The sequence below is a fragment of the Balearica regulorum genome, chromosome 2 (genome assembly GCF_011004875.1).
Source record: "Balearica regulorum gibbericeps isolate bBalReg1 chromosome 2, bBalReg1.pri, whole genome shotgun sequence".
Lineage (NCBI taxonomy): Eukaryota > Metazoa > Chordata > Aves > Gruiformes > Gruidae > Balearica > Balearica regulorum.
The window spans coordinates 58,191,565-58,217,628 of record NC_046185.1 but is presented as its reverse complement, the minus strand read 5'-3'; the positions used below and the strand labels follow the sequence as shown (position 1 = coordinate 58,217,628).

Here is a 26,064-nt window from a genome sequence, read left to right as displayed (position 1 = left end):
TAGTGGTAATATAGATATTATTAAACTGTTTCCCCAGAATAATATTCATCCTCCTTCAGCTAGGGGAAAGAACTCCAGTGGACACTGCTAGATTTTCATCACAGGGTACAAGCGCTGGCCCAGATATCCCAGAGCTGCAGCCGCCTCCCATAAATTTCCATTTAGACAGAAACTAAGTACAGACTGCATCGGAGCTGCCCAACTAAACCCACAGTTTTTGTATTACAAATTTTTTTCCAAGGTACTGGCTGCTGTTGTTCTTTCTGTACTGGCTTAATAGTTTTGTGGTTATTTTACAACTTTTCAGTTGTTCTTTAGTCTTGCATTAAAGCTATTTATGACGTTTCAGTCTCAACTCGGTCTGTTGCATTAACAAATAGCACGTTGCAAGTTTGTTGAGCAAAGAAGTTGGTGTTGAGGACCCAGTGTGCATGGACTATGTGTCCCAGTTGCTTTATTTCAGATTAGCTCTGAGAGCCTTAGGTTGGGTACGCCATCAGCAAAACAACTGTGTTAGGTGAGCTTCTGGATTTCATCTTCTGTTTTAGCTTCATCCAAAAGAAGCCTCGTTTTGCACAGCACTCCATGATGCAATCCAGAAGCTCAGAAAGAGACGATGGGGAGGTTCATTTCAAAGGTGCTGTTCTGTAAATACTAATGTGAGTTGCCCAGAGAGGAATGTGCTTGGTCGAAAATCTGTTCTAGTAAGGTTAACAAAAACCCATTTTACTTGAAAACTGAAGTGCCGTAGTACCCTTTAGTGACTGTTGGTGCTTTGTCCAAAGCATGTGCTACCTCAGTTTAGCAAACCACAGTAAGTCTGAAACATCATTCCACTTGGTAGCACATTGAGCACAGGATGGGTAATGAAAGCAGAAACAGGACTATGAATGTATTTTCTATGCGTTTATAATTTGTAAGCAGTTACTTCTTAATTAACGAGTTACAGAAGAGAAGGAAAATGTTTTTTGCAAGTCCAGTGTTTTTTTTAATGCTCTAGCCCAAAAAGGTGACTGAACAAGAGACATAAATGTGAGCCATCAGTAATGAATGCTGCAAAATTGGTAAATGTTTGTAGCAGACCTGATAGGTCTGATAGTCATCTCAAGTTTCCTCTCCTAGGTTTAATGGCTGCCGTTCCTTAGAAAACAGTGACAAGTGGTCTGTTGCGAACAGCTTCATGTTAACATTCGAGTGGAGTTTTTTAACTTTGGAAAAGAGCAAAATACTCCAGTAGAGAATTAACTGCAGATTTCATAGTAAGATGAGGTATGTTGGGAGGAAGCAGCTATAAATCAGTCCAGAAAACATTTGCTGTAGTCAAATAGCCAGAGAATTTGGGTAAATATCATGTATACTCTAAGAATATTAAGCCTTGCCTTCAGCTGAAAATTTCTCAGGAATTGTTACAGTCTGTATCTGTGGTGGCTGCTGGCCATCCTGCCTAACATTTCATATTTCATATCGTGTTCCTGTATGAGCAGGAACTACTGAAGCATCTGCTTATTGGAAGAAGTTTCTCCCTGAGGCCATGCTTTCTAGTGAGCAGTAATCCACAGTTCAAGGTGTATCTTCTGCATAAGAAAAAAAATAAATTCTTTCTCTCTTGAATTTTTTTTTGTACAGGTTTTTAGGTCAGACATTTATGTAGTCCCATTGGTTGATCAATTCATGAAATATGTTTTAGTTGGGAGATATGTTTAAAATGTTTACAAACATTATTCATTACCTCAGTTTGACCATCTAAAAATAGAGAGTTTTCTGGGACAGAGAAAAGCTTTTTTTTTTTTTTTTTTCAGGTAGAATACTTTTTATTAGTTTAATTAAATAAGGGCAATGAGCAGGGGAGGTTATGTTTCCAGTCTGCTTGTTCCATTGCACCTGGGCTTTGTTGGAATGTCATGTATTACTCCATAAAAAACCCCTTTAAGTATAATGGAAAAATCCTTAGAAATTTGATTTTAAGCATTTTTATTTAATTGCATTTAAAAAAAAAAATCTAAAAGAAAACACTGTATTTGGAGTATTTTGCTCCACTTTGAAATTTCTTTAACACTATTAGATTTCTCTTACTAATAAATGTTAGTTTAAAATAATGTTATGATTTGAGTTAGACTTTTTTATTTTATTGTGTCTTGCTTTTGGTTGACTTGATTGATCTTTATATAACAATTTTAAAATAATCAAACTTTTTTTTTTAATCTTAACTATAAGATCTTAAATCTAAAGATTGAAGCAAAACCTTCTAGCAGTTCTCCCCCCACAGTTCTAAGTGTCATAATAAGTACTTGGTAAAAAGCAATGTTCATAGGTAAAACTGGAGATTAGGGAAGACAGTGTATTGTTAAAATGTAGAAAAATTGTCAGAGAAAGGATTATGTTTACACCAAGCATTTTACCTAAAAATATTAAATAATTATGGCAAACAGTCATGCTGCCACTCCTTGTTAAGGCTAATTTTAGCTCTTCCAGTTAAAATAGACATTTCTTTTATCTGTAAGTGTAGCTTTGAGGTTTCTGCAGTGCTATGCTTTCTTTTGGCCTAAAGCCAAAGCTGATGTATGGTAGCACAGAGAGTGCATATGCACATGCGTAGAGAGCACATACGGTAGTGTAGAGATTTGGGGGTTGGGTTTGCTGTTTGTTTTTGTTTTTTCCTTTTCCTAAACTGGTCAGGAAAGCATGGTTTTTTCCAGCAAATTCAATTTTCTGATCTGGCAGACCACATTGCATCACAAACACTATGATGTTAGCAGAGGGAAGGTGAAGCAGTGAGAATGACACCCACCCACCCCTGGAGGGTTTGGCAAGTAGCAGTTATTCCTTAAAACCAGTGTTCTCAGAAATGGTGTCACTGCAGTTTGTCTGACACTAACTCCTGGTCCCAATCCTTACAAAAGACTCCCCTCCTTTGTGAGGTTTCACCTGCCTATAAGCTAACATTTACATGCCGCTGCCTCTTTTGTTTTATACAAAAAGAAATACTGAGAATACACAGCTTAGTGAAGGTATAGTGGGACTGGACAAAGGAGAAAAATAATCCGTGCAAAAGAGTTAATGAGAGGAAAATAAAACCAAAATCTGCCATCACGCTGAGCTCCAGAATTCACAGATATAAATTGTTCACTGGCATTTGAAATACTGAATGTTTGATTCCCTGGAGGTAGTTGAGTAGACGCTCTTTCAAACTGATTTGATTGAAGATCTTTAACTCCTTCAAGAGTATTGATGACTGTGCTCATGTAGTTAAAGAAATCTAGGCTTATGTTTGTAATACAATGATATTTTACTTTTATTCTTATATTTCTTAAACTTTTTTGGGGCTACAAAATAAAAGAACAAGGAAAAAAAGGTTCTCTGGTGAAATCAAATGGATACCTCTCTGATTTAAGGAGATTACTTTTGAGTAACTTGTTTCTTGGCTAGGCAGGAATGTTTTTGCTGTTCCAAAGCTGCGGTTCCTGTGGAAGTCCAGCAGAATTTAGTGTTCCTTCTGTAATGGACCTTCTGACTGTTACATTGCTTTTATTTTATGTTATGTTATGTTATTTTATTTCCCTTCAGAAAATGATTTCACTTGTTAGAGAACTATGTGAAGAATCAACCTTTTTTTTCCATTTTGTTTGGTCTAGAAATTGCCGGGCAATTTCTTTTTGAGCTATAATATGAACTGTCATGCTGTGTGTATTACAAAAGGTATTCCCGAAAGGGTGTGTGGATGTGATGGAGTTTGTAAAATGTTAAAATCTTGAAGGATATTAAGAATAATTAGGGATTCTTAATTAAATTAAGGATCAAAATTTAAAGCCACAATGTCCAAAATCATTAAAACCTTGCCATTTTTCCTATTTCTTAAGCTTCAAGACATTCATTCTCTAGAGTGTAGACGGGTAGGTATAATTACATTGCTATAACAAGACAAAGGGATGGTGCTGTCAGAATTTATTTCCTGTGAAGTTTAGAACAATCTGATATTCTAATCTTAGTAGCTATTTTCTCTGGCTACCTGTACTACTTACTTTTAAATAAATCACTCTTACGTCTTGCTTTATACTCTCAAAGAAAAGCAGTTTTGTGTGTTGCATTGCACCCAGCTGATAAGCCCAACCATTAGCCTCAGGCATGTACTTTGCTTCATTTTTCCTTCCCCTAGTTTATAGGGAACAAAAGTAATAGGGAAAACTGGATGATTAGAGGCACTTCCAGCTGAGTTTAAGCCTGTGTGTGTGACATGCAGAAATATAATTTAGACTTGCCCAGCACTTCTCATCCAAAGCTTTGAAAATGGGTCAATATCCTCATATTACAGGTGGTAAAACTGTAATGGGAGAGGGGAAATGACTGGTGTGAGGTCTCACAAAAAATGAGCAATTAGGAAAACCCCACAGGACCTTCAGCCCCATACACTTCCTACACTTGAAATTGGCTCAAGTACCAGATGGAAGTAGTAGTGCCTGTGTTTTACAATGTGGTTAGAAAGGGCAGTTAGCTTATTTTGCTGGGGAGTTTGCGGCCATAAAGATGAGACTAAATTTAGGATTTGAATTCTTTGCTTCTTTTGTGTTAAGAAAATTGTGGAGGCAACTATATTCTGACTTAGACATGCTGTGACAACACTTAGCTAGAAATTATAAACTCTAAATTTAAAAAAAAAAAAAAGCGTAATGTTTTCAAACCCAGAAAACTTGCACAGTACAAACAACACTTTGACTGTCTTTTTCTAGGTAGGAATCCCATTCTGTCATTTGAAGGATGATAATGTGACTAGAAAGACAGGGGAATATTGCAACATCATTTTAATTTCCAGAGCGGGAGAACTCTAAGGGGATTTATACTCCCTGTACGCCTGAGCTCAGCTCTGTTCTTTGCAACACAGCGAGGAAGCTTTGAGGAGCTTGTTGTGAATCCTGATCCAGGGATGAATTGTGTAGGACTCTGTAGCAGTCCTACGGATGTGACAGCTCACTCTGCCTTGGTGTTCCCCCTTCGCCATGCTACCACGTTACCTGCAATACGCATCTTTACGTATCTTGCTTTTCCTTGGGGTGAGGATGGGAGAGTGGCTTGTATAGGACCTGACTTTAGCACATCCATTAACAAGGTCTCAGCACAGGAGAAACTCAAGATTGGCTCTTTTAGGCCTAAGTTTATGAGACTCTAAAGTTTCCCAAGCAATGCAAAATGCACTGAATATGACACAGAATTTCACTATAGATTTTTGAGGCAGTAAGTTTAGTTATTTGGTATGCGTATACCTTCTATTTTTTAAACTTCAGCCTTTTTTTCCCTCAACTACCTGTGCAGCTTAAATAGATGTAAGTGTTGGAATTGACCCCTCTCCACCAGTGGCTGGATATTTAGTAACTCGGCTGCTATCTGAGCAGCTAAATGACTTATCTAGATAATTCTGCTCTATTAGAAGGGCAAGTGCTGAGCATTGTAGAAAATCTGGCTGTATGATGTAGGTTTCTGCACAGAGCCAGTTAGGAATGCTTTGGCTTTGGTTATTTATTTTTTTTAATTGAAGCATAAAATGCATATTTTTTTAATAGTGTAACACTTCTGAACTGTGATTGTAAGCAAATCTTTGTTATCATCACTGTACTAGAATACATGGATATTATTGTTATTGGCAGAGAGCAATAAAAAACTGCTCAGCAATTTGTTATCCAGGAATATGGCTGCCCCATTAAGGATAATAAACTGTCACAGTTCAGCACTTTGATGCCTTTGGGAGCTGACAGGTGCTAGGATATCTTGTGCTAAGGTACTTCATGCCTGAGGTTATAAACTGTGTGTTTTATATATCAATAACTTTTAACTCTAATAGAGGTATGTTTTAATATGGATTTTTTCGGGGGCGGGGGGGGGATTTCACTGTTCGGAAGGAACAGTGAAAGAAATAGAAAACTGTCATTTCGTAAATGGATTCTCTGGGGTTTTGCTGCCCAAAGGGCAGGTGGTAAGCTTTCTGCCGAGGCACGGCTACACATTCTGTTGCTCTTTGGTTTATGGTAAATCAGCCTTCCATGCTATGATTGTATCTGAATTTCAGACCTAAAAAATGATTGTCAACAGTGCCTACTGGTGCTTTCTTGAACTATCCTAGCAAATGCCAGTCTTTCCAATGAGGCCATTGCGAGAGCTCGAAGGTAATTGTGCAGTAACTCCGTTGCTCGTTACTAAAATATTTTATGTTCACTTAGGCATTCAGTCTTGGAGGAGTATTTGAATGCCAGTGATCCAAATGCCTGTATCCAATGTTGCTGTTTATGGGGAAGAGGACGTGGAAGAATATTAATAAAATGAGGAGCTTTGCAGAGGCTTTGTCAGCCTGCAGTGTTGTATGTGTATGACATAGTTAAAGATCATACGTGATCTAAATGAATAGTTGTCTGGCACATTAGTAACTCCTCGGACTAACATCGTAGTCCATGTGAAAATTCACATATTTCATGATCGGGTTATGCCCTGAGTGCCAAGCTCAAGTTTCCTTGCACATCTGACTAACAAAAAACCTCTCAGTAAGACTCTCTAGTATTTTAGCTTTTTGTTCGCAGGCCATATGTGTGAATTCCCATTAGTTTCTTTAGTAAAAAAGTCATGTATAGCTATCTGCCTAGGTATTGCTGACAGCTCTTCCACAAGATAGTGGAGGTAGCTGTGCATGGTTTGTCTTGGGTGGCTATGTAATAAATGCTAGCATCCCTGGGGAGATTATTTCAATGGCTGATTGTTCTCATTGTGAAAAATTTTCCTCTAGAGTCCAACTGGAATCTCCCCAGGAGTAGCTTGCACCAGTTACCCCTCATCTTTTCCATGTGACTCCTTGTAAAAAGAGAGTCTCCATCTTCTTTGTAGCCACCTTTTAAGTACTGGAACATGGTGATGAGGTCACCCCTAAGCCTTCTTTTCTCAAGGCTGAACAAACCCAGTTCTCCCAGGCATTCCTCATATGGCAGGCTTCCAAGTCCTTTGATCATCCTGGTGGCCCTTCTCTGGACCCTGTCCAGCCTGTCCACATCTTTTTTGTATAGTGGGGACAAAAACTGAACACAGTATTTCAGGTGTGGCCTGACAAGTGCTGAGTAGAGTGGGATAATGACTACTTTGTCTCTGCTGGTGATGCCCTTGTTGATGCAACCCATCATCCTGTTGGCTTTCTTTGCTGCTGCAGCACACTGTTCACTCATGTTGAACTTGCTGTCCACCAGGACCCCCAGGTTGCTTTCCACAGAGCTGCTCTCCAGCTGGGTAGATCCTAGTCTGTGCTGCACTCCTGGATTATGTTTTCCCAGGCGCAAGACCTTACACTTGTCCTTGTTGAACTTCATAAGGTTCTTTTTAGCCCACTCTTCCAGCCTATCTAGGTCTTCCTGCAGGGTGGCTCTCCCTTCCATAGTGTCTACTTCGCTGCTCAGTTTGGTATCATGATATCAAATTTGTATTGCTTTGTATGTAGTTAATGAATACTGCAGCCACAAGAAAGCAGCAGCATATGTCAGCCTTCTCTACTCCGCTCTCGTGAGACCCCACCTGGAGTACTGCATCCAGCTCTGGGGGCCCCAGTATAAGAGAGAGACATGGAGCTGTTGGAGCGAGTCCAGAGGAGGGCCACAAAGATGATCAGAGGGCTGGAACACCTCTCCTGTGAGGACAGGCTGAGAGAGTTGGGGTTGTTCAGCCTGGAGAAGAGAAGGCTCCAGGGAGACCTTATAGCAGCCTTCCAGTACCTGAAGGGGCTGACAGGAAAGCTGGTGAGGGACTGTTTATCAGGGAGTGTAGTGACAGGACAAGGGGTAATGGGTTTAAGCTGAAGGAGGTTAGATTTAGATTAGATATTAGGAAGGAATTCTTTTCTATGAGGTTGATGAGACACTGGAACAGGTTGTCCTGTGACTGCTGTGGCTGCCCCCTCCCTGGAAGTGTTCAAGGCCAGGTTGGATGGGGCTTTGGGCAACCTGGTTGTGTTGGGTTTGTGTGGCAAGGTTTTGGTAGTGGGGGTTGGTTACAGGGGTGGCTTCTGCGAGAAGCTGCTAGAAGCTTCCCCTGTGTCTGACAGAGCCAATGCCAGCTGGCTCCAAGACGGACCCACCGCTGGCCAAGGCCAAGCCAATCAGTGCCTCTGTGATAACATATTTAAGAAAGAGAAAAAAAAAACAGTTAGAGCTTTTGCAGCCAGAGAGAGGAGTGAGAAGATGTAAGAAACTCTGCAGACACCAAGGTCAGTGCAGAAGGAGGGGGAGGAGAGATCCAGGCGCCGGAGCAGAGATTCCCCTGCAGCCCCTGGTGAAGACCATGGTGAAGCAGGCTGTCCCCCTGCAGCCCATGGAGGGAGGATGAGGGGGTGTAGAGATTCCACCTGCAGCCCGTGGAGGACCCCACGCCGGACAGGTGGAGGCACCTGAAGGAGGCTGTGGCCCTGTGGCCCATGCTGGAGCAAGCTCCTGGCAGGACCTGTGGACCCGTGGAGAGAGGAGCCCAAGCCAGAGCAGGTTTGCTGGCAGGACTTGTGACCCTGTGGGGGACCCACGCTGGAGCAGTTTGCTCCTGAAGGTCTGCACCCCATGGGAGAGACCCACGCTGGAGCAGTTCGTGAAGGACTGTAGCCCGTGGGAGAGACTCACATTGGAGAAGTTCGTGAAGGACTGTCTCCCATGAGAGGGACTCCATGCTGGAGCAGGGGAACGATGAGAGGAGTCCTCCCCCTGAGGATGAAGAAGCAGCAGAAACAACGTGAGGTTGAAGCCGGGAGTGAAGTTGAGCCCGGGAAGATGGGAGGGGTGGGGGGGAGGTGTTTTAAGATTTGATTTTATTTCTCATTCCTCTACTCTGTTTTGCTTAGTAATAAATTGATGAATTTCCTAAGTTCAGTCTGTTTTGCTTGTGACAACAATTAGTGAGTGATCTCTCCCTGTCCTTATCTCGACCCACAAGCGTTTCGTTATACCTTTTCTCCCCTGTCTAGTGAAGGAGGGGAGTGATAGAGCGGCTCTGGTGGGCACCTGGCCCTCAGCCAGGGTCAACCCACCACACTGGTATAGTGGAGGGTGTCCCTACCCATGGCAGGGGGGTTGGAACTAGATGACCTTTGAGGTCCCTTCCAACCCAAACCATTCTGTGATTCTATGTTTCTATTCTTTTGTGGCACATCATTTTAAAGGGACCTGTTGTGTTGTTACATTTGGGCTTGTTTCTTGCATCATTGAGTTTAGGCATAAAATCTTGGCATTAGGACAATTTGGCTGACAAAAGAAGTCTGTTAGGAGTCAGAAGGACATATTTCTTTAGGAATGGAAGACGATGGATTTTAGGAAAGCTACGGTTAAATGAGAAGGTGTCGTGTTCCAAACTCTGTGTGAACTTGTTCAGGTGCTTTATCTGTCTCTGAAATTCATCATCTGTGAAAAGCTTGAAATGCGCACACACATACTTCTGACAAATATGGTGAAACCAGCCAAACTTTTGTAAAGTGTGTTGAGAGCTGCTGCTGGAAAGCTTGTAAGACGTACATGCAAATGTAAAACTTTAACTAATCAAGAATTTGTATTTAAAAGAATAGCTTTCATTGTACAGATATTTTGTTTGCTTGGCTTTTGTAGTTGTTAATTTTGGGGAAAATAGGTGTGAGAAAGTTCTTGATTCACAGGAGAAGAAATGGTTTACATTGCAGCAGGTGTTTACTCACTTTAATTTTTGGATTAATTAAATTGGGGCCAAGCCTGTAGAGGGCAACTGTAGTGGTTTAAATGAAATCTGTGTGAGATGGCTGAGAAGTTAATGCAAACTGACTTTTTGAGTAGATTAGTTGAACTGTGTAGGTATTTTGAATAAAAATGGTATTGATTTTGCATTGCTTCATGACTACCATAAATTGAACTGAATCAAAGCTGTTGTAAGCATTTTATTATCTGTCTTCTATAGTTGTCTGACAGACCATAGGCAGGTATGCAATATCAGCCAAATTTAAACCAGTCACACACGAATTCTCAGGATCAGAGCCACTGAACTAGTTTCACTGTCCTTTATACCAGTTTTCCTTGAACTGGTCACTTCTCTCACTCACTAGAAAATCTTTTGCTGTAGTTAATCTGATAGTCTTGTATAATCTAGATAAAGCCTTATTCAACAGGCTGATATGGCAAATGGCAATTTCTGTCTCTTACACAGTTTGACCACATTGGAGTTTCTGTGGGCCTGTTATGTTTTTGGTAGTCAACTAAAGTCTTTGGTCCTTCTGTTGGCTTACTCAGGGAGTTCACTTGATTGCTTTTTATTTCTATAAAAACCCTATAGATAGATGTTGTGGCTTAACCCAGCAGGCAGTTAAACACCACACAGCCCTTCGCTCACTTCCTCCCCACAGTGGAGCATGACATAATAGGGTGTAGAATACCCCTTTGGCCAGTTTGGGTCAGCTGTCCTGGCCGTGTTCCTTCCCAGCTTCTTGTGCACCCCCAGCCTCCTCGCTGGCAGGGCAGTATGAAAAGCTGAAAAGTCCTTGACTTGGTGTAAGCATTACTTAGCAACAACTAAAACATGAGTGTGTTATTAACATTATTGTCATCCTAAATCCAAAACACAGCACTATACCCACTACTAGGAAGGAAATAACTCTATCCCAACTGAAACCAGGATAGATGTTTAATTATATTTCATCATTTAAAAAAAAAAAGTCAACAAAAACTTTGTTTGGACCTGACTTTATTTAGTGGAGTCAGCAATACTGAAGGATTATGCGTGCTGAAAAGAATATTAATTGATCTGGTTTGAGAGGTGTGGTATTGAATGATTTTGAGGTAATAATACTACCTGTTGATTTGTCAGATCAATACTGCATTGAAAATTTTCTTTAAAAAAAGGTCTCGTGTAAGAGGCATTATTCTGAAGAGTAGTAGCAGATTTATGGCTCTGCTGTACTTGAGAAGGGAACTAGAACAGAAGTTTGTGACATCATCTTTGTGTCTTTAAATTAAAAATAAAAAATATATATTCTCCTTATATTTTGAAATAGCATTTCCGTAGTCATTGGGGCTTTCATGAGTGTAATTTTGCTGTGCTTAATTTCAAAGCCGCTAAGATTTGAATGAAGTTTTGGTGCAAATTGTCTTTGTAGACTGTGATAATAAAATGTTTCTTAAAGAATCAATATGAGATACTGTGCCTACAATCCTAAATAGGTAGGATATTTTAAGACAATTTTCAGATAGTTTGAAGCCTACAGGAGGGAAATGTAACAACATACCCATTCTGCCTATTTGGTTCAGCAAATATATTCCAAGCTTAGAATAATTAATGTCATCGCCATCTCTACCATTTACTTAAATGGGATCAGGATAACATGACCTGTATTTAAAACTGTGATATGAGTAGAGGTGTATTTAAGAACTTTCAAATGACTTTCACCATCTGTGTTACTCAATTATTGCACCTAATTCTTTTACTGGAGCTTCAGCTGTTACTGAGTCTCCACAGTTAAATCAGGGAATTTAATTTTGTTTTTCTCTGGGGATGAACTGTCACTTTGGTGAAATTCCTTCAGGTTGGATAAATTCCTTAATATCAGAGTAACAATTTGTCTTAATCTTGGGGATTATAATGTATGAACAAAAACTAGAAGAAAAACTAGGGGTTCGTTTCAGTGTTTTAATGCAGCAGATAAAATGTAAGTTGAGACTGACACAATGGAATAAATTCTGCTTTCATTTATGCTAATAAAAGGTAGTTCTCCTTAGATAATATCTATAGTGAAACTCGAACAACCAAAAACATGTTTATAATTATCAGAATCTTTGAATAAGTTGGGTTGGAGAGTTATATTACACTTTAGCCTTAATAAACTTACAGTTAAATTACTGTTACTTTATTAGAGGCAACTGAGTCCAACAGCATTTGACTGCCTAAATTTTTACATATTCACTTTGGGGGGAACAAAACAAAACCCAAAAAAGCAAACATCCGCTTTGTATGTGTTACGCTTGTTCTGTGTCTTTGATCAGGAGTTCTTCCACTAAATCTCTCTAATGTATACCTGAATAATAAAAAGAATTCAGTAAGTAGGTCTCTCTACCCAGTTAGTGCATTCAGAGACTCATGGATATAAAATCATTTTGAAAAACATCTCCCCTGAATACAGTAGAGAAATTTTCCTAGCTCTGAATATATCTAAACCAGACTGAATCTTGTTAAAAGGATGTATTTAATTTCCATTCATATTTATTTTCTATTAGACTCAACATACCCTGATTTTTTTTTTGCTTCGCTTTTATTACTGCTTTGTCTTAAATAGCAAGGCTCATTATATTGCAGAAAGCAGTATCTTGTTATTTTACTAGCACACCAACATCACTCAGAAGTTAAATAATCCTGTATCTTATGTCTGTATTCTTTGGAAATGAGTGATTTCTCTGATTCGTTGGAAATATTCCAAACTCTTGCTGCTTACCTGGAAGCACTTGGAAGTTTTTTCACTGTTCTCATTTGACAGTGTGTTGCAAGTTGCTCTAATTTAGTGAAGGTCATATTTAAATTTAGCAGTGTCCCAAGCTATTAAAACCCAAGCCTGTTTCCACCGGGGAATGCAGTGGTAAAAACTACCTTAGTATACGTGAGGTATGCAGTGACAGCAATGCATCTCTTATAACCACCTATTTAGACATGCTCTTCCATGAGGTACTCTTGAGAGTTACGTAGGGTATCTAAGGATAAGGTAAATAACCAAAAAGTGTACTTTGGTTTATCCTAACCCCGTTATTTGTTCACCCTTCCTAAAAGCATGGTCTTTTTCAGTTCCAGAATTGGATATTGAAGAAGCAAGCAAATGACTTTGTTACAAATGGAAATGATAACCAGGGCAATAGCTTGCTCCCTCTGTCATCTAGCTGGAGAGGAACAGTTGGGTTTACATAAGATTTTAGCATGCCTGTCTTTTGGAGTGTATTACAGAATTTTAGCAGAAAAACTCGTGCCTGTTTGTGTGTTTTCTAATGCATCATAGAAAATTTAAGATATGTAACTCTTGACTTCAAGAGTGTCTATGGATATGTTTACTATGTGTGTTATGATTCCAGAAGCCCAGCGTGGAGCTCCTGGCAGGCTAATGTAGAGTTGGCAGTAGGACAGTTTAGTCTTTGCAGATTGACTAAGTGCTGCCTTATACCAGGGGTGGTGGCGGAGAGGATCTCTGCCCTAAGGAGTGCCGTGGCCAGCGCCAGCTCTGGGCTCTCGGCGCTCCTACCGTAAGGCAGAGTGATTCTCCTTCATAAAGTGTGTTGGAGATCTGCTGGTAAGAAATGGGAACACTTAAAAATAGTAATTGTAGCATAAATTTTTAATAAAAAAATCTATTACAATTCATAAAAGTGCAGTAGTAATGCAAATAATGTTGTGAGTGGTTGCCATATCTGAGGTTCCTGTGGGAAAGTTCAAAGTTAGTTGACTCACCTTAGGAGCTGGAGCTTTACAGCGTCTTTAATCCCAATTTAGGGATACAAAACCTGAGTGGCTTTTGGAGGAAGGGAGAACTTCAGGGAGGGACAGGCATTTGAGCTGAAAAAAAGCCTTTTGCTGCTGTAAGTACAAGCCTGTCCTTAGGCTTTGTTGCTTTGTTTAAAAATTGAGGCAAGCCTAGGAAGGGGATGAAAGCTCAGACAGTGCCCTATTGTGTGTGAGTGGGGGGAATGGCATGTTCTGATCTATGCTTCAGCAAGAGTCAGAGAAATGTATGTTGAGGGGGAAAAAAAGATTCTTCTCTGAAATGAAAAAAAAAAAAAAGGGGTGAAGTACAGTAATTTCACTCAAGACTTTTGCAAGTCTCAGACATGTTTGGTTCCTATACAAAGGCTGTATATTTGAAGAGGTTTTGAGAATGTTAAATTGGCAGTGTTCATTGGAAGAACATAATTTGTGTCATATAAAAGACATAAAACCCTAATGAACCCCTTTCCAAGAGGCATGCCTTAATGTGTTGGAGGAAGGTGTATGGAATGGAAAGTTCCATGCAGTGTTTGTGTATGAAAATAATCTGTATGGTTTGGGATTTGTTTTTGCTGCGTGTGTAAAAGGGGAGTGAGGATATTGTTTTTACATCGTGTTTGAAGTCAAAGTGTTCCAGCAACTTTATCACAACTTGTTATAAAAGAACACTATAATACGAGTCCAGACTGGTGTAGGAGCTGAAAGAATACTCGCTTACGGTGAGACAAAATTCCCCTTTTGCTAATGATTTAAGCACAACAGAGTACAAGTTCAGTCTGTGGGAAATGGTTTTTGTTTGGTTTTTTTTTTTTGGTCTGAAGCCATGACTTTCAAAAGAACTTGGTGAGAAGGTGTAAAGCATAATAATGCAGACTTCCTTGTTTATTTTTTAAGCTATTTAGCCACTGATGGATTTGCAAGGATCAGGTCCTTCGCCAAAATTTAAATCAATTAGAAACAAATACGTTCTAAAATGTAAGATGCAGAACTTGGGGTTTTTATTTATTTAATCTGAATTGAGCAGCATAATTTATGGCACTTATTTCAGTGTCGTACAGTTGTTTCGGTGTGTCAATATACAATTCTGTGGTTTAAAAGAGCCTTGGTAAGTCCCTTCTTAGACTTGTTTTTCCTACTATACCTCTGTTTGCACAGATATAATTGAAAACTGTGCCAGTGGTTGTCACTTGTTAGGTGCCACAAGTATTTATTTTGTGTGAAATTAGCAAACAGCGCAGTTTAGAGCCAGTGACTTCTTTGTAAATGATTGATGCTTTAAAAAAAAAAATAATGAAGTGATAGTCCCTGATTATTGAACTCAAAAACCCGCATGTTTATCAATTCATGCACTCAACTGTGAAAAGCTTTTGCTTTTTTGTTTTATTTGATTTGTATTACAGGCAAAGTGACAGCACTCAGGCGTTGAAGCGACAAGAGCTGACTGTCTAACTTGGTATATTATGTTTCCAGTTATATAGACACAGATGTTTTATTTGTGTGAAGTTGCATTAATAGTTTTGCCCATGTGAAGAAGCGCTGATGATTCTGTGACTTTTGTTTGATATTCATGTGGCACTTGTGTGGTTTTACGAGATCCTCCATAAACCAGTATTGCTGAAAGTGTTGAAAGTTTTCAGTTCATGCAAGTCAAAGCAAAGTTTTTTAGTTAAGATATTTGCTGCTTTGTCTTTCAGTAAGAAGAATCTGTGATACTGGCAGACACTGAATAAATATGGTTTTGATCACGACTCCTAAATAAGAAGCTGAGAGACTGAAATATAAGTCTGAATTGGTGCTGTTCCAGGCTTTCGTGTTGTGTCAGCTTTGCATGTATTATGATATCTGTTCATAGTACGTAAAAATGCACAAACCATATTACTGAACTGCAAAAGCCCCACTGCTGATACATCAAAGGAAGCAGCAGCTGTCATCCAGTTTTAGCCACGGTGCTTTTGAATGCCTTAATCCTCTTCCCAAACAGAAGGAGGCAGAGAGAGCACTTTCTTTACACCCTCCTGCCTTTTTTTTTTTTTTAAGTGTTGCTGTAGCAAAATCCAGAAGCAGTCTTCAGAAACCATCGCTGCATGGCACAAGACATTATTTTCTTTGCATCTAATTTGTACGTTTCAGTTCTCCTCATGTATGCCAAGCTCTTGCAAATTTAGTTTTTATTAAAGTTAGAAATTACTCACATTGTGTTTACTCCTAAGTGTTTAAAATATCACAGTGATTATTCAACTGTACTTCATTTTCATTTAGGCCTACTTCAAATTGGAATTAACTTGGTATTCTTGGTTCCCGTTCAGTTGCTGAAGGGCTATATGTTGAGATTGTACTCAGAACTGGAGTTACAGGAAACATACATGCCTACTATTTTGTGAAATATTCACATTTTCAGATTTTTTTATAACAAGTTTTACAAGACAATTATTACAAAATAGTTTCTCTAAGAAGCAAGCCAGATATGCTACAAACATGTTTGATCTGTTACAGCTATTTTAAAGGTCTACATGGTGCAGCGTCCTATCTCCTAAGTGGGTCACGGCAGAAGTCTGGGGAGGGGTATGAGGACTGAGCAAGCATGCAGTGATGCTTCCCTGGTGTACTTTGCTGTCTCACTAGCATTTTCCCAAGTGAGAAGCTGTCCTTTGAACTAAATAAAGACAATTTTTTCTTCATTAATTTGCCTAATCATTTTTCTTAACTGCATTTTAAGAATATTTTCTAAATACGTATAAACAATTTTCAAGAGAATAGCATAGGAAAATTATTTATATTGAACTGAGTTATCAAAATTATTGGAAATAAGTTATAAAAGGGTGTTTTTTATGTATTGATTTTTATGTTTATTTGTTTATTAGCCACTGCCTTGCAAAGTGAATTTGCACTGCAAAGTAATCTCAACAGAGAAATGAAGTATTCAAGTGTAAAGCTGTCAGACTACAGCTAGTTCATTAAATTGTCTGTCTAGATAAACTAATAGGATAGCATTGTAAGTCTATGCTAATCTCTAGCCTCTCGGACCAAAATTACTTTGCTGTGCTGAAATAAGTAACCCGCTAGAGTCAAATTTAATATTTTAAGAATCCATTTGTGTTGTCCTATTTACCCAAATAGAATTTCAAAAAATCTGCATTAAAAAGTGTGTTAGCCAGGATAGTACTGGAAGCCAGATGAGAGAAAATGTCATTTGATGACAAGGTTTGGTGTGTTTAGAAATGCTCCTGTTATTAAAGTTGCTCCAGTGCCAACTACTCCTCCACTGGAATCTGCTCATTTATGTGACATGCTAGCCATCACAACACACAACATCTGAGATAACACGCAATAGCTCCAGTCCTACTTCTGTTATCAGACAAGGATCTCACAGCAGTGATGTTACCTTCTTGTGGCTTACTCTTGCAAGCGCTTTTTCCCTTCCCTCTCCATTAATACCCATTTCCAAACTGCTCAGTTTGAGATGCCATCTCTTTACGTCTTTAAAATGCTAGAAGCTTCAATACTACTCGTAAGGAAAATAATTAATGCCAAGAAAGAACATGTGCATTTAGCATTTTGGGATGTTCATGATAATTTTTTGCTAGCTTACACTGAGTAAGAGGTTGTCTGTTTGCTTTGCTCTTGACAGAGCACAAAAAAGAAGCCTTAAGTTCAATGAAAAATTGGGGTACTACCTCATGACTATGAAATCCAGTTGTGGTAGTTTCAGTGGAATATGTGTGCCTCCACTGGCTGTGCAACAGGGAAAGGAGTTCTTGTGGGCCGATATCCCAGTGCTCAGTGAATTAATATTGGGATGTCCACAGCGATATCTAGACATCTCTAAGGTCAGTGAAGAGAGGCAGAAACTGAAGGGCAGTTTCCAAGTGTCATTAATTTGTGGGAGGACGGAGGCATCTCATGTTAGTTTATTCTTTCTTTCAATTTCTTCCCACCTGCCCCTCCAAAAAAGGTCATATGCATGTAATATAGTCTTACAAAGTCTAGAGTAATGTTACTTTGAGGTTTGTCATATTAGAAGGAAAAAGGGAAAATAATCTAAAAAGGTCCTGCTTTTTTTAAATTGCAAATTTTTATTTCAAACTTTGAAATAAGAAAGCAGTAGGTATGTAGTATGACCTGCTTTTGCATGTTCTGTCCTGCATTACTGAAGTACTACTGTAGGTATTAGGGGATCATTTTTCTCTTTAATTTTGATGTTTATTGCTCTCTCAATTGCTAAGTTTGTAATACAGACACCAGAAAAGGGTGTTCCTAGACTGACCTATTCATTCATGTAAAAGGCATTAATAAATATTTCTTTTTAACTTTTATAGGTTATTGAATCACTAGGGATTATTATATATAAAGCCCTGGACTATGGTTTGAAGGACAATGAAGAGCGGGAATTAAGTCCTCCATTGGAGCAGCTTATTGACCACATGACTAATACCACAGAAACAGACGGGAGTAGGGATGAAGGATATGATGCTCTGGATGAAGGAGTGGAGGATGACGATGATGATGACAAAGACGAAGTTGAGGCCATTCATTCTTATAAAGATGTCATGAAGGTACAGTAATGGGCAGTTTATGTGATATTTCATTGGTTTTATCAATAAGAAAATCAACTCTTTTTTCCATGTTACTGTCTAATGCAATACTGGCTGTATAATTTTCTGATTTCCCTGGTCATTCTGTAAGGTTTGCTTTCAAAAAGGACATGCAGTAGTATTTCATGTATGACAGTAAGCAACAGAAGATCCATGATCAACTTTATCATTGGATGTGCCATTAATACTACGTTCTGATTTCATCCATGCACTGGATAGTCAGCTTTCCTGTTGAATTACTTTGTGTACACTTGGCTACTTCATGGGCTGTTTCAATTAATTCACCTTTTCATTAGTGCAGTATTACTTTAATTATTCCTTATCAGTTTCTTCCTTTGCCACCCTCCTCTACTGAAGCAGAGGAGTGCTTTTATATGAGTAGCTTATTTGTATGGAGTGAGTCAGGATAGAGTATTTCATTGGCGATCATTATGACTGCGGTTCTTGACCTGAGTTGTGAGATTTGGAAACAGAGCTTATGAATTTTAATTGCAAAAAGTTCTTTAATTTTGTCTGGACTACCGTAAACAGTCATTTAAAAGTTTTAACCCTCTATTTTCTATAGAGTAGTCTTTGGTATAAATTTTGGAGCCCAATGAGCTCTTAGTAGAGACAAAGTTATTAATAAGCATGGATTTTGACAAAATTTGTATGATTGGTTTATCTCATAAATAATATGAGTTTAATATAGGTTAGAAAATTGTATGCTAACTTGTACCAGGGGATTGAACTCTGTATATTGCTTCTTCGTAAATGCAAGTCGTACCTCGGGACCAGAAGTTTAGTGTGTCACAGAAATTAAGAGTGTAGTTGTAGAAGCTGAGACCAGAAGAGTGTCCCAGATAGCACATCAGGACACATTAGTAAGCAGAAACAAGACCCCACTAAAATCTGCCACTTCTGATGGGTTGACAGTAAAGAGGGAAACTCTTAGGAGACTGGAATGGGAGTAACTTTAGTTTGAGATGCTTTTGTATCCTCTTTGCATCAGAAATAATGCTAAAGGCATAATGCCTTCATTTTTAATCCCTCCTTCAGAGAAGCAGGGGTCAGAGGAAGAAATGAATGAAACGGCTTTTCACTCCGCTGTGATGGGGAGGGTCTGGCTGGATAAGTACTCTCCCCTTCAAGCCCCTGCCACTCCCCGCCATGCTGAGTTGGTACCCTCACTGAGGGCAGGAGCGAAGGTTGCTTTGCTCTCTCCTCTCTTTGCAACTCCCTGTCACACAGTCACCTTCCCTAGAAATGGCCAGCAGCACCCTGCTAAGTCTGCATGGGAGCTGCTCCAAACAGTGCAGTGCTACGTAGAGGATAGGTGTAATGCATCCTCTTTTCACCCCAGTTTGGTAAAAATGCTGTGAATTGGTGGGACAATCAAAGCTGGATCGTTAGCGGAAGTTTCCTTTAGTGCAGAGGTGGAAGAGACATTTGTATATGCAGAACTGAAGGCAGTGATTTGTAGAGGTGATTATTTTGCAAGTTCTTGATTTCTGCCAACAAGAAAAGGTAAGTTTGGAAAAATTCTCTGAACTCCTTCAGTTACAGTGGTACACATCCCTGAAATACAAAAAAGATAAGAAAATGTTTGGTCAGGTTTCAACTGTTAAGGCTGCTGATTGTATCTTTCTGGTTCTGTGTGTTAATACGTAGTCTGAGTTATCTGCCTATTTATGTGTTTTAAAATCAGCATCTTAACTTTTCTCATCTTTTGCTATTCATTTGTTAACATTCTGGAAATGTACCGCTTTTGTGACTTCACCTTAGTGAACTGAAGTTCAGCTGTCATTTCTACATCATCCTAATTTTTACTCCTTCATCTCTTGGAATTATCTTTTCTTGCTGTTGTTGCTTTTGCCTAACTTACTTGCTGCAGGTTTAACTCTGAGCTTGCCTTTATTCCCTACTCTGAGTCTTTCCTGCATTGACAGTACCAGAATGGCAGCATCATTCTGCCACATTTTTGACATCAGTGCAGATTTGTAAGATCCTTTTTTCTTGACTTCGTACTTTTTCAGGGGTAAGACCATGTTTTGTGGTTTGGTTTTGGTTTTTTTTCCCCTTCCAGTGGTAAAATGTGTTGCAGGCTACACCCTTATTTACCCAGTGACCATTTCACAACAGTAATGTGTGGTCTGGTGACCATGAGGCTCGATTATTGTAATTCCCTCTTGGCAAGAATCACGGTGAAGCTTTCTCCTCTGCAAGAATCACGGTGAATGCTGAAGCAGGTTTGCTTGTTGAATTGAGCAACTGTTGTTCTTGCCTAGTCTGCATTCTCTAAATTGCAAGCTTGGAAAATGGTAGACATGGGCTGTGTGCTACTTATATTGATATTTAAGGTTTTTAACTATATAGTCTCCAGTATGGACGTGGTTTTGTCCTTGAAATGTCCTTGAAGGATTAGAAGTTTTGTCCTTCTTCAAAATGTGTCATTGTCAGGTCCAAGGCCTGTCTGCCACTAAGACTGATTTTTTTACGTTTAATCACTAATGTGGGTGAGCTTATTTTGTGATTAAAACAAAGAGATAGATATGTGTCAGGTTTTTCTGTAATGTGAAGTAGACAAGGTCAATCCTGAAGCCTCCCCTAACCTGGAAAATGCTCAGTAATGTGTTGGACACCTATTCCCAAGCATTAGGGAAAGGGTAAGTACTAAATAGTACTGCCAAGGTCATCATTGGCAAAGCTCCTGTTTGGAGAAGGCACAGACAAGCTTCTGTGCTGCTTCTCGGTATATTTGGTTGATTCGGCTTTTGATTTCCTTGGCAGGACCAACCTGCTGCACAGACTTCATCCACTGTTTTTTAAAAATGCATCTATGAAGAGAGGAGACATTGGTTGCCAGACGCTTAACGTTTTTAGTCTTTGATGTATTTTGGATATGGCAGCCCTTGTGCAAATGAAGGGCGAAATAGAGACAGTAAGGACTGGATGTTTCAGACAGATGCTTTGGTTGTTCAGGGCCCTTTCCCTGCTCCAACCCGCGGTACGTACACACCGTGCACGTGCAGTACAGGAAATCTGTACATTTTGGGAGCACCTGGTGTGCTGTGGACACAAGGACAGAAGCGTACATACACAGTAATCCTGAGGGTTTGGGAACGCATCAGGTTGACAGCATGTGTATGGCTTGGAGAGCCTTGGGTCAACAGAAGACCTAGACAGTCAGCCTGGCACGCTGGGTGGTGTTGGGCTTGCTAAGGGTGTGTGAAATCCTGTCATGTGGCACCTTTATCACAGTGTGCAGCTCTCCCTGATACTGAAATGAGATGATGCAGTTTATCATCCTCTTCCAGAGTATGCTCAAACCCTAATTCTGCTCCTAATCTTAACGTTATCTCACTCCTTATCACACAGATCTCTGCAGTCAGATGGTTTGAGCCAGCACCACTTTTCATGTTAACTTGGAGGTGCTTTCTAAGCTGCAGTTTATCAATATCTACTAGCCAGAGCCCCAACTCTAAACCCAGTTCTAGTATTAACCTTTATTCTAGGCCAACACCCTGTTCTAATTCCAAATGTAAATAAAGCCACATAACCCTTTGATAGCAGGTTTTATTCTGTGCTGGTATTTGCTGGGCTGAACTGCCATCCTAGCCTTGGCCCTGTCAATTCTTCCAGCTTTGAACGTCATCGTAGCCAAATCGCCAATGCCAGTACTAGACTTTACCTTAGCCCTTCTTCAGAGCAGAGGTGTTTTCAGTAGTATCTGCAAATCATGACACGAACCTTTGTCACCACCTCGGCTACCTTTTTCTGCAGATCTCCTAGAAGATACATAAGGAGGCAGTGGTCTTCCTGAACCAATATCTTGCTCGTGTTCACCTTTCATCCCGAAAGTTAACTGAACTTTAAAAGGAATCTTATCTGTAGCCAGGCCACACCTTCTTGTATCAGGGACAAATATAGGTGGATGGCCCCCAGTGCTCAGTGGCCTTGGTCCCAGGCCTTACCTAACTAATCACTTTTAGGTAGTTCAGTAATAATGTTGTTACTTCTGACCAAAAATTATCTGTCATGTGGCTACTGCTTCACACAGATGAATTAGTGACCTAGGTTCTATAGTAAACAAAACTCGTACTTAGGAAATCTCCATGCAGACCTTTTAATTTGTATGAAAATTATTTTCAGAGCAGCATATACAGTATTGTGTTATCTCACTATAATGAATGTAAACAAGATTACAGTTTGCTATATTTTTATAGGTAGAAATTAATGTTTGTGCTTTGCTTGTAAGCAAAGAGGAAGATTAAATTGTTTCTGTCAAACCCCCCATATTTCAGATATTTTAATTGTCCTTTAATCATTGGCATGGTCTCTAAAATGAGAAACTTGTAAGTCTAGGTGACTCGTATGTCTTGGTAGTTCAATCTTTCAGCTGGAAGGAACTGAAATTTACAGTGGTGATACTGATCTGCTTGTGTTTTGTTTTGAGTACTCTGATGGTAGTACAGATCAACTATCTATGGCATGTGTAGAATTATAGAGGAAAAGAAGAATATGTCCTGTCCCCATGCAATTACAGGCGGGATGAGAAGATGTACATTTAGATCTAAGTATTTTGGAGGCTCCCTTCTGAGTTTGAGGACATACATTATTATCACATAGATGGTATGACCCTGTGTAAGTATAATATGGGAACCTGTCAGAGAGGAACCAGAAAATGCAGTTAAAAACAAGTCTGGGTATTTGGTTTTGACAAACAGTTGAAGAGTTCATGTTACTGGAATTCAAAGGCCCATAATTTTGCCTAGTCCATGAGGTTAAAATCTGTAAGATGCAGCTTTCTGCGTGTGTAATTCTAATAAGGCTGGGTGGGTTTTAGCATTTTTGTATGAGCCTGCAGAACAGTATTTATGCTTCATTTCAAAACAAGCAACTTGCAGTGCACCCTGTAACACTGAAGCTGGTGAAGATTTTGGAACCTTACTGAGATGGTAACCAATGCTCCAGATGTTGTCTGTTCATTCTATATTAAAAAGGTATGCAACAACATTGGGCATTTGTGAAAATTATCACACTCAAAAAAAGACAACAAATGATCAGCTGTCTTCTCTTGAGTCCTGTTCATAGTCTACTAAAATGTCATGTGCTAGTTTTTATCTAGGTGGATCTTCTTTTAGAAAAAGGTGATCTATGTGTCCACATATTGATGGGGGGAAAAAAATGAAATTATAGTAGGTTGGAAGTCCTCAGTTCCGTTCACTTTTGTTCTCAGAGTACTTGAGCTTGATTTTCTGGCTTGACCAAAAATGAATCATCTATCTGTGGATCTTCAGTTGTCCACACAGACCTGGTGTCTGAGACCCCTTTTGTAATGTTGGGGAACCTCCTGTCCCAACTGTTTGTGTCCCTGAAAGTACAACTATCTAGTCTTTGTACCTTTTAAGTTCTGAGGGGGACAGGTTCTCCTTTGGCAATTCCTTTTTGCAGTTTAACTCTTTGGGAACCGTAAGCTAGAAAGAAACCCAAAGATCTCCCAAAACGATATTGTGAACACATTCTCATATCACGTTGGTATGACAGGACACCACCCAGTTGATGCCTGTGGGGAGTTCGGGCCTCCGAAAGTGGAACTGCGTGGCACTGGTCTGAGCAGGTAGACAGCTTGTGTTGGCACACACCCTGGTCACCTTTTCTCTCTGTGATGCATTGACAGAAGCGGGACCTCTGAGCTCAGCAGTGAAATCCCAGGGACCAGTGCTCATCTCCTGTGCCCAGGGGCTTAAAAACATTCCCTTTTGGGCTCCTACCCTCCCAAAGCCTGCTGACTGACAGTACACCTTTTTGTATCAACTGCTCAGTATCTTCAGACAGACGCACGGACATTGTGAAAGTCTCAGAGAATCAATTCTCAAGATTGGGTTAACAACGGAATATATAGATCTTGACTGAATGAGACCCATCCACAGGCATTTTCTTATTCCTTCACCATTCTTTGAGCTAACTTGGAGTTGTCTTAGAAATGCAGTGACCCTGCTATTTTTCTCTTGCCCAAGCAAGCCTTGTACATCATGGTTATTCATTCAAGCCATAGTGTGTTTCTTCTGTCTGTGCTATCAGCTTGGCTAGGATCCATGTCACCTATATTTAGTCGAAGCATTCCAAAAGAGGTTTTTTTTGTTTGGTTTTGTTTTTTTTAACTCCATCAGTTCCTTCATCTGTTTTGCTGCAAGACCCCTCAAATGTTTGTGCAGACACAGCTGAAGGCTGGCCGAGTAAACTGTACTGCTGGCTGAGTCATGAAAGGAGTCAGTGTTTGAAGCTCCAGTACTGTGCAGGCCCAGGGAGCTGAGCTGAGGACAGACTGTGCAAAATAAATCAGAAGCGTCTCTCTCCATGTTTCAGTCTTCATAATGTATGAGCAATGCATCTCCCCATTGTTGGTTTTAAAATAAAATCATTTAACAATAATAATAGGGTTTTGATATGAAGGGCTTTATAAACAGCTGCAGAGCAAGTGGATTTTTGACAACGGGGAACTCTGCAAGTGAAAGGTAAGTAGAGGCAGAAGTAATTTTGTACTGTTCACAACATTTATTTTGAGAGGTTTTGCATAGAACTGCATTAAACCAAATGTACTTGTGAGGAGTCTGTCCCTCATGACTTTGATCTTTCCATTAGAAAAAAGAAGGGCTTTTTTTCCCCCCTTGCTTTAATTATTCTCATACAGAACAGTGGAAACATCCTTTCCATTGGTGTGGGCTTAGATGGATTGGAGCATTTTATTCCAGGCTGGGAGACAAAACCAAAAACAAACCAAAACCAAACCACCTTTTCTGCAGTGATTTTTGCCTTCCCATTATGGCTTACAGTAATGCATCTACACTGGTTAAAAAACCCTGTACCCATAAGTCACATAATTATACTGGTATAACCTGTCTAAGGTCTAAAATAGTCTGAGGAATCCAAGGAGTTGTCCAACAAAAACAGGAAACACAGATTGGGTGTTCAGATTATTTTTACGTACAGGGAGGTTCGAATACACCTGAAATTTGTGTGTGGCCTTTATGCATCTAAAATGGGCATGGGCATGGGCTTTTTCTCATCTGTTTTATGCTGCAATTATTATAAATAATTTATATGTGGGTAAAAATAAAGTTCCAGTTTTTAGTGGAGGTGGAAGGATTCTTTGGTGGTAATGGTGCCCTGCAGTGCATAAAATGCAGAATTTGTCATGACAGAGCTCCAGTTTTCCATTTAAAAATACAAATGTCTATAATGTGCAAAGCAATCTGTTAGAAATAATACATTGGAGTATGAGGTTTGATCTGAAGCATCAAAGAACCTGTGTTAGCCTGCACTGCCTAAAATAGACCCTGAAGACTAAAGTAGATCAGGTATTTACTTTCACAAGGTACATTTTGTTTGATCAGATTAATTTGAAATTCTAACTAATGACTGGAAATCAGGGTAATAGTTGGTCAATTAACACAGTAATGCTATAGTGACCCATAACAAAGTGAAAAAAAGAGCAGAGCCATTACAACAGTGACCCATATCTTCTTTGCCCTACGGATTAACTCCAGCACTCAGCCAGGCAATGCAGACTGACCTGTCCAAAGCTGAGGGGATCTCCCCTAGAGTCTCTCTCTTCAACACTCAACCACCTCCCCTCTCCAGGTGTTAAAACTGATAAGTGAACAGAAGGCCGTCATGGATTTTTTGGGTTCACTGTCAGCCTGGTAAAGACAGTTGATCTGCTCAGAAAAATTAGCCAGGACATCACCTTGTCTTACATGAGGGTTTGGCAAAGGTTCATCTTGTCAGAATCTAGTTTCGACCCATGTAGACTTTGCAGTCTTGGATGTTCATGGTGTTACAGCCAGCTTTTTAGCTCTACCAAGTCCTTTTGCTACTTTAAAGGCCATTTTTATACGGATTCACATGACATCTTCTATCGTGTCTGTAAGGCACAAGTGTTCTTTGATTTCCACATAATGCCAACATCCCATAGGGAATATCCCATGTACCTTATCAGGACTGCTTGTGTTAT

General features: G+C 39.7%; 2 protein-coding genes across 5 annotated transcripts in view; one reads left to right on the top strand and one right to left on the bottom strand.

The window, feature by feature from the left end:
- The window catches only part of SPIRE1 (spire type actin nucleation factor 1), a 137,175-nt gene that overhangs the window by 43,691 nt on the left and 67,420 nt on the right, over positions 1 to 26,064 (top strand). For all 4 annotated transcript variants that reach the window (XM_075744481.1, XM_075744478.1, XM_075744483.1 and 1 more), the window contains exon 3: positions 17,793 to 18,029. In XM_075744481.1, the coding sequence (XP_075600596.1) occupies positions 17,793 to 18,029 (237 nt within the window). The remainder of the gene's footprint in view (positions 1 to 17,792; positions 18,030 to 26,064) is intronic.
- PSMG2 (proteasome assembly chaperone 2) overlaps positions 1 to 26,064 on the bottom strand; it is a 152,687-nt gene that overhangs the window by 70,235 nt on the left and 56,388 nt on the right. The window lies entirely within an intron of this gene.